Source organism: Myotis myotis, unplaced genomic scaffold (assembly GCF_014108235.1).
Source record: "Myotis myotis isolate mMyoMyo1 unplaced genomic scaffold, mMyoMyo1.p scaffold_m19_p_2, whole genome shotgun sequence".
Classification (NCBI taxonomy): Eukaryota; Metazoa; Chordata; class Mammalia; order Chiroptera; family Vespertilionidae; genus Myotis; species Myotis myotis.
In genome coordinates, this window is record NW_023416324.1 from 162,674,280 (window position 1) to 162,689,584 (window position 15,305).

A 15,305-nucleotide genomic window follows, 5' to 3' on the forward strand; every position below is an offset into this window, starting at 1 on the left:
AGGAATCACCGGAAGAGGAAGTAAATGAAATGGAGGCAAGCAATTTGTCAGAGAAAGAATTCAGAGCAGTGGTCATAAGAATGCTGAAAAGGATGGAAGACAAATTCAACAACATGTGTAAGAACCAAGAGAAAATGAAGAAGAACCAAGAAGAAATGAAGAATGACATAGCTGCAATAAAGAACACAATAGAAAGCATCAACAGTAGACTAGAAGAAGCTGAGGACTGTATCAGTGAGCTAGAAGGCAAGGTAGGAAAAAACACCCAAGCAGAGCAGCAACTGGAAAAAAACTGTAAAAAACAGGAGGAGAGCGCCTAAGGGAACTTTGGGACAACACAAAATAAAACAATATCCACGTAATAGGAATGCCATAAAGAAAGGAAACTGAGAAAGGAATAGAAAACATGTTTGAAGAAATAATGACAGAAAACTTCCCTGATACTGGGAAGAAATAACTCATACAAGTCCAAGAAGCTAACAGGATCCCAAACAAGATGAACCCCAAAAGACCGACAATAAGACACATCATAATTAAATTGGCAAACACCACTGACAAAGTAAGAATCTTAAAAGCTGACAGAGAGAGACAGAAAGTTACCTATAAGGGATCTCTCATTAGACTATCAACTGATTTCTCAATAGAAACACATCAGGCCAGAAGGGAATGGAATGAAATATACAAAGTGATGCAAAGCAAGGTACTGAATCCAAGAATACTATATGCAGCAAGGCTATCATTCAAAATTGAAGGTGAAATGAGCAGCTTCACAGACAAAAAAGGGCTAAGGGAGTTTATTACCACTAAACCAGCAATGCAAGAAATGCTAAAGGGATTGCTGTGAAAAGAAGAAATAGGAAGAGAAGTAGGAACACAGGCACAAAGAATAAAAATGGCAACAAACAAATACCTACCCATCTATATATAGAAAACCCTAATATGCAAATAGACCAAACGGCGGAACAACCGGTCGCTATGACATGCGCTGACCACCAGGGGCACACTTCAGAACATAGCAGGCATCGGCAGCAGAGCGGGGAACATGGCGGGCATTGGCCGTGGCAGGATGGTGGAGCAGGTGAGCGGGGGTGCCAGACCAAGGCAGGGCGCCAGTCATTGTCATCGGGGTGAGCCTCTGGTGGTTACTGAAAATTCTTTGCTCCTGCGCATCACGGTCCTGCCTGGCGCTTGTACCTGCTGCTGGCACCGGACCCGCTCACACCTGCTGCTGGCCCCAATCGCCCCTCAGGGCTTCTCCACCTCCCCCTGCTCCTGAGAGGTGATTGGGGCCAGAAGCTGCCTCTTGTACCCGCTGCCGGTGCTGGAGACGCCGCTCACACCTGCTGCTGGTGCCCAGCACCAATCCCGATCACTCAGCGCCGTCAGCGGGTGCGAGTGGCAGCTGCCAGCCCTGATCGCCCTGAGGTCTTCTCCACCTCCCCCTTCTCCTGAGGGGTGATCGGGGCAGCAGCTGCTGCTTTTACCTGCTGACAGCGCTGGCCCTGCTCACAACTGCTGCTGGCGCCGGCCCCAATCACTCCATGCTGTCAGTGTGTGCGAGTGGGGCAGGTGCCATCACCATGTGGGAGTCGCAGTGGCGGGAGCGGGGCTGCTGGCAAACAGGGGACCGGGGGCCACAGCAGGAAGGGTTGGGCAGGGGCACGAAGGATGGGAGGAGACCTGCTCCCATGCCCACAGCAACCTCGTGGCCCAGTTTCTTTTAAGCTGCACGAATTTGTGCACTGGGCATCTAATCAATAATAACCTTAAATGTAAGTGGATTAAATGTTCCAATCAAAAACATAGGGTAGCTGAATGGATAAGAAATCATGACCCATATATCTGCTGTCTACAAGAGACCCATCTCAGAACAAAGGCCTCACACAGACTGATAGTGAGGGGATGGGAAAATTCCTGGAAGATATCAAGAGAGAGATCGACAGCAATATAGTCATAGTAGGGGACTTTAATACCCCACTGACACCACTGGACAAATCCTCTAAACAAAAAAATCAGCAAAGAAACATCAGTCCTAAATGACTCACTAGATCAGATGGAATTAACTGACATCTTCAGAACATTTCACAAAGCTATAGAATATACATTCTTCTCAAGTGCACACAGGACATTTTCAAAGATAGACCACACATTGGGACACAGGCAAAGTCTCTTCAAATTCAAGAAGATAGAAATCATATCAAGCATCTTCTCAGATTACAATGGCATAAAATTAAAAATCAACTACAATAAAAACAATGAAAAAAATTCAAACAGTTAGATGCTAACTAGCATGCTATTACACAATGATTGGGTTACCAAGAGATCAAAGAAGAAATAAAAAGCATCCTGGTAACAAACAACAAAGAAAACACACCAATCCAAAATCTATGGGACACAGTGAAAGCAGTCTTGAGAGGGAAGTTCATAGCTCTACAGGCCTACCTCAAAAAACAAGAAAAAAATGGTAATAAATTCCCTACAACTCTAAGAATTAGAAAGAGAGCAACAAGAAAAGCCCAGCATAAGCAGAAGGAAGGAAATAATAAAGATCAGAGCAGAAATAAATGACATAGAGACCAAGAAAACAATATAAAAGATCAATTAAACCAAGAACTGGCTCTTTGAAAGGATAAACAAGATTGATGAACCTCTAGCCAGGCTCACCAAGAAGCAAAGAGAGAGGACCCAAATAAACAAAATCAAAAATGAAAGAACTGAAGTAACAACTGACCCCACAGAAATACAAAGGATTTTGAAAAATACTACGAACAACTCTATTCCAACAAATTGGACAATCTAGACGAAATGGACACATTCGTAGAAAAATACAAGCTTCCAAAACTCAATCAGGCAGAATCAAAAAAGCTGAATAGGCTGATAACTATGGAAGAAATTGAAGCAATAATAAAAATCTTCCAGCAAATAAAAGCCCTGGTCCAGACGGCTTTATAGGAGAGTTCTACCAAGCATTCAAAGAAGAACTAAAACCTATCCTCCTCAGACTATTCCAAAAAATTCAAGAGGAAGGCACACTTCCAAGCTCTTTCTATGAAACCAGCATTACCCTAATTCCAAAACTAGATAAAGACACCACAAAAAAAGAACTACAGGCCAAGATCCTTGATGAACATAGATGCTAAAATCCTCAACAAAATTCTAGCAAATCGAATCCAGCATTACATTAGAAAGATCGCCAAAACCGGTTTGGCTCAGTGGATAGAGCGTCGGCCTGCGGACTGAAAGGTCCCAGGTTCGATTCCGGTCAAGGGCATGTACCTGGGTTGCGGGCACATCCCCAGTGGGAGATGTGCAGGAGGCAGCTGATCGATGTTTCTCTCTCATCGATGTTTCTAATTCTCTATCTCTCTCCCTTCCTCTCTGTAAAAAAATCAATAAAATATATTTAAAAAGAAAAAAAAAAAAGAAAGATCATACACCATGACCGGGCGGGATTTAATCCAGGGATGCAAGGATATTTCAATATCCACAAATCAATAAATGTGATACATCACATAAACAAACTGAGATAAAAATCACATAATCATATGAATTGATGCAGAAAAAGCATTTGACAAAATCCAACACCCTTTCTTGATAAAAACTCTCAGCAAAGTGGAAATAGAGGGATCATACCTCAACACAATAAAAGCCTTAGATGACAAAACTACAGCCAACATCATACTCAATGAGCAAAAACTAAATCCATTTTCCCTAAGAACAGGAACAAGACAGGGATGCCTACTTTCACCACTCCTATTCAATACAGTACTGGAAGTGCTAGCCATAGCAATCAGACAAGAAGAAATGAAAGGTATCCAAATTGGAAAAGAAGTAAAACTGTACTTATTCACAGATGACATGATACTATAGATAAAAATAAAAAATAAAAAAAACCCAAAGAGTCCATCAAAAAGCTACTAGACTAAATAAATGAATTTGGCAATGTAGCAGGATACAAAATTAACACCCAGAAATCTATGGCTTTTTTATACACCAATAATGAACTCACAGAAAGTGAAACTAAAAAAACAATCCCATTTACCATTGCACCAAAACCAAAATTAAGATACCTAGGAATAAACTTAACTAAGGAAACTATAGGACATTGAAAAAAGAGATAGAGGAAGATATAAACAAATGGAAGAACATAACTGTGTTCATGAACTGGTAGAATCAACATCATTAAAATGTCCATAGTACCCAAAGCAATTTATAGATTCAATGCAATCCCCATTAAAATACCAATGGCCTATTTCACAGACCTAGAACAAACTCTCCAAAAATTCATCTGGAATAAAAAAAGAGCTAGAATAGCCACAGCAATCCTGAGAAAGAAGAACAAAGTTGGAGGGACCACAATACCAGATATCAAGCTATATTACAAAGCCACTGTTCTACAAAACTGCCTGGTACTGGCACAAGACCAGACATATAGACTAATGGAACAGAGAACCCAGAAATCGACCCAAGCCATTATGCTCAATTAATATTTGACAAAGGAAGCAAGAGCATATACAATGAAGTCAAGACAGTCTCTTCAATAAATGGTGCTGGGAAATTGGGTCAGATACATGCAAAAGAAATGAAACTAGATCACCAACTTACACCATACACAAAAACAAACTCAAAATGGTTAAAGGATGGGAAACCATAAAAATCTTAGAAGAATCCGTAGGCAGCAAAATATCAGACATATATCGTAGCAATATCTTTACCGATACAGCTCCTAGTGCAATGAAAACTAAGGAGAAAATAAACAAATGGGACTACATTAAAATAAAAAGCTTCTGCACAGCAAAAGAAACCATCAACAAAACAAGAAGAAACCCCACTGCATGGGAGAACATATTTGCTAATGTTATTTCAGATAAGGATTTAATCTCCAAACTTTACTGGGAACTCATACAACTTAAGAAAAGGAAGATAAACAATACAATCAAAAAATGGGCAACGGACCTAGATAGACACTTTTCGAAAGAGGACATACAGAAAGCCGAAAGACATATGAAAACATGCTCAAAGTCACTAATTATACGAGAGATGCATATCAAAACAACAATGTGGTATTATCTCACACCTGTCAGAATGGCTATCAACAACAAATCAACAAACGACAAGTGTTGGAGAGGATGTGGAGAAAAAGGAACCCTTGTGCACTGCTGGTGGGAATGCAGACTGGTGAACCCACTGTGGAGAACAGTATGGAGTTTCCTCAAAAAACTAAAAATGGAACTCCCATCTGACCCAGTGATCCCACTTCTAGGAATATATCCCAAGAAGCTAGAAACACCAATCAGAAAGGATATATGCACTCCTATGTTCATAGCAGCACAATTCACCATAGGTAAGATTTGGAAACAGCCTAAGTGCCCATCAGTAGATGAGTGGATTAGAAAACTGTGGTACATCTACACAATGGAATACTACGCAGCGGTAAAAAAGAAGGAATTCTTGCCATTTGCAACAGCATGGATGGAACTGGAAAGCATTATGCTAAGTGAAATAAGCCAGTCAGAGAAAGATAAATACCGCATGATCTCACTCATTTGTGGAATATAGAGAACATAGACTGATGAACAGAAACAGATCCAGAGACAGAGAAACAGCGATCAGACTGTCAATCCCCAGAGGGAAAGTAGGAGAGGGTGGGGGTAAGGGGAAGAGATCAACCAAAGGACTTGTATGCATACATATAAGCCAAACCAATGGACAGAGACAACAGGGGGATGAGAGCATGAGTGTGTGTGGGGGGGAGATTGGGGGTTAATGGGGGGATGAGGACACATTTGTAATGCCTTAACCAATAAAGAAATTTAAAAAAAATACTTTAAAGAATAATAATAAAAAAAAAGGCTAAGTGACCGACCGCACATACGTCCGACTGACCATCTGACCAACCTACCGGTACATATGATGCCCACTGGCAATTTAAAAATATATGTTGACTAGCGCATGCATGATACATACAAAGCTCTTGCTGGTGCCAACCACACGCATGTTTTAATTTTATACTACTACTAGAGGCCCGGTGCACAAAAATTTGTGCACTCTGAGGGGTCCCTCAGCCCGGCCTGTGTCCTCTCGCAGTCTTGGACCCCTCAGGGGATGACCACCTGCTGGCTTAGGCCCACTCCCTGGAGGATTGGGCCTACGATGGCAATCAGACATCCCTCTGGCAGCCCAGGAGCCCTCGGGGGATGGCCACTTGCCAGCGGGGAGAAGACCTAAGCTGCAGTTGGACATCCTTAGTGCTGCTGAGGAGGCAGGAGAGGCTCCCACCACCACTGCTGTACTGGCAGCTGACAGCCTGGCTTGTGGCTGAGCAGAGCTTCCCCTGTGGGAGTGCACTGATCACCAGGGGGCAGCTCCTGCATTAAGCATCTGCCCTCTGGTGGTCAGTGTGTGTATAGTGACCATTCTACTGTTAGGGTCAATTTGCATATTTCCCTTTTATTATATAGGAGTGCTTGGCCAGCCTGGGAGAGGGCTGATGGCTTTTTGCAGGCTGGCCATAGCCCCTTCAGTGTGGGGGTTCCCACTGGGGTTCCTGGCCAGTTTGGGTGAGGGGCTGATGGCTGTTTTCAGGCTGGCTAAGCCCCCCAGCGGGAAACCTCACCCCATAAGGGTGTGGCCATCCTGGGTGAGGGGCCTATGGCTGTTTTCAGGCTGGCCACGGTCCCCAGCCACCCAAGCTCCCAGTGGAGGCTGCCTGGAAGCAGGTATCTGGGATTTATTTGTCTTCTATAATTGAAACTTTGTTGCCATGAGCAGAGGCCACAGCTGGCTCAGAGCAGGGGGGAAGCTTGGCTTCCTCCATCGCCCGGGCAACCAAGCCTCCTGCTTGCTCCAGCTCCGTGGCTGCCGGCCACCATCTTGGTTGGGTTAATTTGCATACAGTCGCTCTGATTGGCTGGTGGGCATGGCTTGGGGTGTAGTGAAGGTACAGTCAATTAGCATCTTTGTCTTTTATTAGTGTAGATACTATATATACTATTTTGACATAATTTATTACCGCACAAATCTTTCTTCTAATTAATTTCCTTTCAATATGCATGAATCCATGCACTGGGCCACTAGTTTTTCATAAAGACCTATACATACTGCCCTAATTCTCTCCCTTCTTACTCTCTGTAACTGCCTTATATTCTGAAAAGCACAATGAAGTACTAAAGACATCATTTAATGCAGTGGTTCTAAACCTTCCTAATGCCATGACCCTTTAATACAGTTCCTTATGTTGTGGTGACCCCCAACCATAAAATTATTTTCGTTGCTACTTCATAACTGTAATTTTGCTACTGTTATGAATCGTAATGTAAATATCTGATATGCAGGATGTATTTTCATTGTTACAAATTGAACATAATTAAAGCATGGTGATTAATCACAAAAACAATATGTAATTATATATGTGTTTTCCGATGGTCTTAGGTGACCCCTGTGAAAGGGTAGTTCAACCCCCAAAGGGGTTGCAACCCACAGGTTGAGAACCGCTGATCTAATGCAATAGTCTTTTCTAAGTTTTTATCTATTAGTCCCTCTAGAACAGCATTTCTCAACCCGTGGGTCACGACCCCTTTGGCGGTCGAACGACCCTTTCACAGGGGTCGCCTAAGACCATCCTGCATATCAGATATTTACATTACAATTCATAACAGTAGCAACATTACAGTTATGAAGTAGCAACGAAAATTATTTTATGGTTGGGTCACAACATGAGGAACTGTATTTAAAGGGCCAGAAGGTTGAGAACCACTGCTCTAGAACGTTCTCTTCTGTCTTTCCAGAGCACCTTCATTCTCAATACTTCAATTAGTACCTCTATGAAGATCCTTTCACATTTCCAGTTATACTACAGTAACAGTTTAAGACTAGCTATGCATCAGAACCACACACGGAACTTTAAAAAATCCCTAGGCCCTACTTCTGCAGATTCTGGTTCAGTAGAAATGGAGTGTAGCCAGAACATTGGTCTATTTTATAAAGCTCCACAGGTTCAAATAAGGTTGAAAATAATTATAACTACAGGCAGAATTTTTCATCTTTCCTTTGAATTCTGAGCTTAATCCCTTCGTGAATTTCTTTCACACAAATCTATGTGCCTCAATAATTTCTGGAGTCTGATCACTTACATGAAGATATGAGGGGTTTTCTGGGAAATATCATATCACAGCACAGTGTATGCAATCATATTACTGACTCCTTTCTGAAGCAACATACAAATATCCCCATCTCTTGTACCTCTAAAAGAAATAGCTTTCTCAAACTTTTGGTCTCAGGACCTCTTTATGGTCTTAAAAACTACTGAAGACTCTAAAGAGTTTTTGTTCTGTGGTTTATGTTCACTGATACTTATTATACTAGAAATGAAAACTAAGATATTTAAAAACTATTATTTCATTAAAACAATAAGCCCATTACATGTAGAATAACGTATTTTTTTTTAAAAAATTATCACGTCATGTAGATCCTAGAAAAGTCTACTGTACATTTATGAGAGTAAGAGTAAAAGTAGTTACAGTAATGTCTTAGTATTATTACAAAACTAGTTTTGACCTGAGGACCCCTCAAGTCTTGGAATTCCGCAGAGTCCATAATAATACTTTGAGAACTGTTGCTACCTATAACCCAGATTATTTAAATTTAGATGGTTTATATTTAGATTGTTGGTACCAATATTTACTGAGTGACGAAATTATATTTATATTGATTATTTATATTTAGATTGTTGGTACCAATATTTATTTAGTGACTAAATTATATTTTGGGCACAATTAAAGAGACTTTACTCATTCATTTATTCATCCATCAAAAATAATTTATTAAGTATATGCCATGAGCTCTCTGTCCTACTTGTGCTCTTACCTCACTGACATTACAATGTGGAAATCTGAACTTTTGCTAACGAGAGCTTAAGACAATCCCATATTTCTCTGCACATTCAGTGACAGCAGCAGCTGTTCTATTTTAGGCCCTGTCACATGTAAGTGGAGAACATACAAGCACAAATTCAATCTTGTAAGATTCTAAGCTGCCCCTATATATCATTTATCTCTAGGCTCAGATCATAACCTCCAGTTAAAAGTAGAACCTTTTCTTGCCCTAGATGGTTTGGCTCAGTAGATAGAGCACTCAGCCCGTAGACTGTCCCGGGTTCAATTTCGGTCAAGGGTACGTACCTTGATCCTCAGCCCTGGTTGGGGTGCATGCTGGAGGCAACCAATTGATGTGTGTCTCTCTCTGTCTCTCCTGTCCCTTCCACTCTCTCTAAAAATAAGTGGGAAAATATCCTCGGATGAAGATTAACAACAACAAGAACAACAAAAATAAAACCTTTTCTGATCCTTTATGGACCAGATCCTATTTCACCTCATCTATTAAATCACCACTGATCTTCTTAAACCAACCTCCCTATCTAAGTCCTATATAAAAATTTTTTTCTTATAACATTTCTCAATGCTGTGTTTTCTATTCAATCTCTGGTACCAGAAATTCCTTAAGTAAAAGACTGCACCTTTATATACCCTGAGAACCTGGGCAATTCAAAGTGTTTATCAGGTCTTTAACATACAGTTAGCACAATGAATATATTTCTGGCTTCTATGAACTCTAAAATTATAAAACAAATTATATATAAAACATGGTATACTACGTAATATTTATTTTTAAAATCTTTAAATATAAATCACTGGAATTAAATATTCATTTGTTATACCTAAATATCTGTCATGAAATGTACTCACTTGGGTTCAGCTGTTCAAGAAATTATTAAAGAATACATTTCTTTGCAGGGTCTAATCTTAGCTACAGACCTTATTTAAAATATATATATTTTGAGGATATGTTGGCATGTTAACTGTTAATCATAGAACTAATTATGTTTGACCTACTGGATATTATTTCTTATGTTTTTCAACATATAGGATAAAAAATTAATTTAGAAGCTAGTTTACCAAACATTTTTTCATATGTATAAAAAAGATCTAGAGTTATAAAATTTTGAATAAAGGTTCATTCTAAAACGCTGATATAACAGCTAAAAATGTTAACTAGTCATATATAATTAAGTGTTCAGTTACTACCTTAAATCCATTTTGGAAAAAGATGGTTATACAAAAATAAGCTTCCCAATTACCAAAAATAACTATATATGTAGAGTTCCAAGATCACTTAGATCACATCTAAAGCAATCAATTCTGGGTGTCACCTTTGGAGAATTTAACAAATCTTAAAGGTCCCAGATAATAAAATAAAGAGTCAAGAAGTCATTTTCTATGCAGAATAGTAGTCTCCATATATTTGAAAGGTTTTCATATAGAAAAGGAAGTACGCTTCCCTTATTCCTCTGTAAAATTAACACATTGTTTGTGGGTAGTTTTTATTGTGCCCTAACAGGTGGCGCGGGCCATTTTTGCTAATTTTTTGCGCAAATGGCAACGTTCAGTAAAATTACGATAACTTTAGTTTACGTATTTATACGTTACCCGCATTCTACCGCTAGTCTATAAAAAACGTATTAATACGTGTCCCGCGCTCTACTACCAGTCAACGTAAAACGTATAAATACGTTTCCCGCATACAATGTGTTAACAGGTAGGGCATGATTTAAATCAAGTCAAGAGAATTTTCTAGTAAACAGCTATCTCCACTAACAAAAGAAGTTGTCTTATGAGGTGGTATGCTCTTTCACTGAATATATTTAAGTTAGAGTTATATAGTAATCCATAAGATAGACTGTTAAAGGAACATCTAAGATGAAGACCTCATGATATGTAAGGTCCTTTACATTTAAATATACTTTAGACTATCTGTATATTGAGGTTTAGAAAAAATTTAAGGTAACAAATTTTTTACCAGGTTTTAAAATGAAACAAAAACTTGAGAGTAAATACAAACCTCAAAGGGTACTGATCTATTTCCTCCATGTTTTAAGTATGTACCAAAAATAGTATACTATGAACCCATAAATAAGAGCTCTATATTCTAACTTGTAAAACCTACCAGAATTCTGTTGGATTCCCCATCGTACTCTCATCCTGAATTGTCGGGCACCACTTTGCTGGAGTCTTCTATTTAGTCGTGGAAAATTCTGCTTCTTTCCTTCCTTTCGATTCAATTTGATGATATCGTCTGTGATAGAGGAAATGCAATGATTATTTACTTTCATTTTAACTTACTGACTCAATTACTCAGTCTCATTTTCTAATTCAGTGGTTCTCAACCTTCCTAATGCCGTGACCCTTTAATACAGTTCCTCATGTTGTGGTGACCCCCAACCATAAAATTATTTTCATTGCTACTTCATAACTGTAATTTTGCTACTGCTATGAATCATAATGTAAATATCTGATATGCTATATGTGTTTTCCGATGGTCGCAACCCACAGGTTGAGAAACGCTGTAGATTTCCATATCCCTAACTTCTTTTCTACTTTGAAAGCACTTCCATAAGAGGGTAATAATGACAAGAAGATAAAAACTCAAATCAGCCGAGACCAGTCTGGCTCAGTGGATAGAGCGTCGGCCTGAGGACTGAAGGGTCCCAGGTTCGATTCTGGTCAAGGGCATGTACCTTGGTTGCGGGCACATCCCCAGTGGGGGGTGTGCAGGAGGCAGCTGATCAATGTTTCTCTCTCATCGATGTTTCTAACTCTCTATCTCTCTCCTATCCTCTCTGTAAAAAATCGATAAAATATATTAAAAAAAAAAAAAAAGAAAAAACAACAACCTCAAATCAGCCAATGCACTTGGACCACTGAAAAAAGATTTTGTTGGAAACTTATACAACTCAACATTAGGAAGCCAAACAATCCAATTTAAAAATGGACAAAGGCCCTAGCTGGTTTGGCTCAGTGGAGAGAGTGTCAGCCTGCGGACTGAAGGGTCCCGGGTTCAATTCCGGTCAAGGGCACATGCCCAGGTTGCGGGCTCGATCCCCAGTATGGGGCGTGCAGGAGGCAGCCAATCCATGATTCTCTCTTATCATTGATGTTTCTATCTCTCTCTCCCTCTCCCTTCCTCTCTGAAATCAATCTATATATATAAAAGCCTAAGTGACCAGTTGACTGTTTAACTGGTAGCTATGGTGCGCACTGACCACTAGGGGGCAGGCAGATGCTCAACACACAGGCATGGAAACATGGAACATACTGATGAATCTCAGAGGGAAGGGAGAGGGAAAAGGGCAGGAAAAGATTAACCAAAGATCTTATATGCATACTAGAGGCCCAGTGCACAGATTCGTGCACTGGTGGGGTCCCTCAGCCTGGCCTGTGGGGATCAGACTGAAACCGGTTCTTTGACATCCCCTGAGGGGTCCCGGATTGCAAGAGGGTGCAGGCTAGGCCATGAGACCCCACTGGTGCACAAATCTGTGCACCGGGCCTCTAATAAAAAATACATATATTTTTAAAATGGACAAAGGACCTGATTAGACACTTCTTCTAACAGGACATACAGATGCCAAGAGACATATGAAAAAATGCTCACGGTCACTAATTATCAGAGAGATGCAAATCAAATATACAATGAGATATCAATTCACACGTGCCAGAATGGCTACTATCAATAAACCAACAAACAATAAGTGCTGGTGAGGATGTGGTGAAAAGGAAAACCTTCTGCCCTGCTGTCTGGAATGCAGACTGGTATAGCCATTGTGGAAAACAGTATGGAGTTTCCTCAAAAAATTAAAAATGGAACTGCCTTTTGACCCACCAATCCCACTTTTGAGAATATATCCTAAAAATACCCCCAAAAAACAATCAGAAAGAATAGATGCACTCCTATGTTCATAGCATATGAACTTGGCTATTTTCAATAGCCAAGATCTGAAAACAGTCCAAGTGCCCAGCAGGAGATGAGTGAATAAAAAAAGCTGTGGTATATTTACATAATGGAATACTGTAAGTCTGTAAAAAAAAGGAAGTCTTACCCTTTGTGACAGTATGGATGGACCCGGAGAGCATTATGCTAAGTGAAATAAGCCAGTCAGAGAAAGACAAAAACCATATTATCTCACTAATATGTGTAATCTAATGAACAAAATAAACTGATGAACAAAATGGAACCAGAAGCAAGAATACATGAAACATATGGCTGGTGCCCAAGGAGAGGGGGATGGGAGTGACTGAATAAAGAAGGTGAAGGAAATAGCTAAAAAACATATATGCATACTCCATGGACACTCCAAAAGACAATAATTTGGTAAAGGCCAAGGAAGGGGATGGGGGGAGGGGACTCCTGCAATAATGTCAACATTAAAAAAAGTTTTATAATAAAAAAAAAATAGCCCGAAGCAGACCTACCAATTAATGAAGATTTCTGTTGTCCATACTATTTCTTTCCCTGATAAAGGTAAATAAGTGGAAGCCTGTTTACTAGTATAAAAATTACTAATACTTCTTTTCATAATTACAGAAATCTCCAGTTTTTAAGGATGACCAACTTTCAATAAAACTACAGGCAGTCAAAAAATAAATCATTCCATTAAAAGACTAAATGTATACCGTTCATCTCAATTCATCAAATATTTATTAAGCATATACTATGTTCAATAAATATAGGTGGCAGACTATGCCTTAACAGAAACAAACAAAAGTAATACATGACTCCTGTTCTCAATAAGTTTAAAATTATTGATGGAAACAGAGATGTAAATAGCAAATACAAAATTAAATATTGGTTTCTGTTCCTCTAGCAAAGTTACCTTATTTTCCTTTCTACACTGCTCTTATTTTCCAAAACACTTTCAAAATGCCCCAAGGTAATTCCACAAGCCTCACATGGCTGTAACACCACAACAGAACAATGTGAAGATCAGGAAACAATATTTTCTCCAGATTCCCATTTACCTCTGTTAAAAGGAAGTTACTGCCCAGCTGGTGTGACTGGTGCAGCTCAGTGGTTGAGCGACAATCTACAAACCAGGAGGTACAGGTTAGATTCCCGGTCAGGGCACATGCCCAGGTTGCGTGCTTGATCCCTAGTGTGGGGCATGTAGGAGGCAGCCGATCAATGATTCTATCTCATCACTGACATTTCTATCTCTCTCTCCCTCTCCCTTCCTCTCTGAAATAAATGAAAAATATATATATATATATATATTTAGATCAAATTTTTAAACATAATTTTATAGTTGATACGTTACTAGATATGTTACTAAAACTGGGAATAGAGTCAATATCTTTAAAACTATTCACAGTGTAGATGGTTAATACACTTATGGTGGTGATCACAACAAAAGGTATATAAATGTTGAATCACTATGTTGAACACCTAAAACTAATACAATATTGTATGCCAATTATACTTCAATTATTTTTTAAAAGGTTACTAGAAGCCAAAAATATTCATTAAAGAAATATCCAAACAATTTCTCCACAGTCCCAACTTCCAATATTAATTCTGATGACTGAAAATAGAGCAAATAAACCAAAGAAATTGAACATGGTCAACTTAAAAATATTTCACAAAATTAATTAACCTCAGGAATTTTCCCCCCAAATACTGCTCTAAACAGCCTATCTGAAGAAAAAAAAGGACACTTATAGGGGTCCTTTCTTAGATATTACTAGAGGCCCGATGCACGCAATTCATGTGTGGGGGAAGGAGGGGTCGTCCCTCAGCATGGCCTGCACCCTCTCCAATCCGGGACCCTTTGAGGGATGTCCGACTGCCACAGGGAACAGTCCTAAACCGGCAGTCGCACATCCCTTTCGCAATCTGGGACCGCTGGCTCATAACCACTCACCTGCCTGCCAGCCTGATCGCCCATAATCCCTCTGCCTGCCTGCCTGCATGATCGCCCTTAACTGCTCCCCTGTCTGCCTCATCGCCCCTAACTGCTCCCCTGGTGACCTGATCGCCCCTAAATGCTCCCTGCTGGCCTGGTTGCCCCTAACCGCCTCTGCTTTGGCCCCGGCACTCACTATCCAGATTTCCCTCCTCTGGCGGGCCACAGGTACCTGGGACCCGGGCCAGCCATGGGCGCCCAGGACCCAGGGCAGCTTTGCCTGAGCCTGGCTTTGTCAGGAAGAACATCCAGAATGTCATCCAGAAGACGTCCAGTCTAATTAGCATATTACCCTTTTATTAGTACAGATGATAGATTACCTCATCCATCAGCAATCTTTAAGACTCTTAATCACAAATAAATATTCATATAAAATAATTCATATTCGCCCAAATTACTTCGTTATCTTCTGGAGATTAATCCTTCAACTACAAAAGAGTTCATCAAAGCTAGACACTCAAAAAATGAAAAGATTTAATGAACATCAGGTACATGTTAAATGAGCATGCTA

General features: G+C 39.9%; 1 protein-coding gene across 3 annotated transcripts in view; it reads right to left on the reverse strand.

The window, feature by feature from the left end:
* The window catches only part of FYTTD1 (forty-two-three domain containing 1), a 43,459-nt gene that overhangs the window by 24,816 nt on the left and 3,338 nt on the right, over positions 1-15,305 (reverse strand). For all 3 annotated transcript variants that reach the window (XM_036349323.1, XM_036349324.1, XM_036349321.1), the window contains exon 2: positions 11,002-11,130. In XM_036349323.1, coding sequence (XP_036205216.1) covers positions 11,002-11,130 — 129 coding nt within the window. The remainder of the gene's footprint in view (positions 1-11,001; positions 11,131-15,305) is intronic.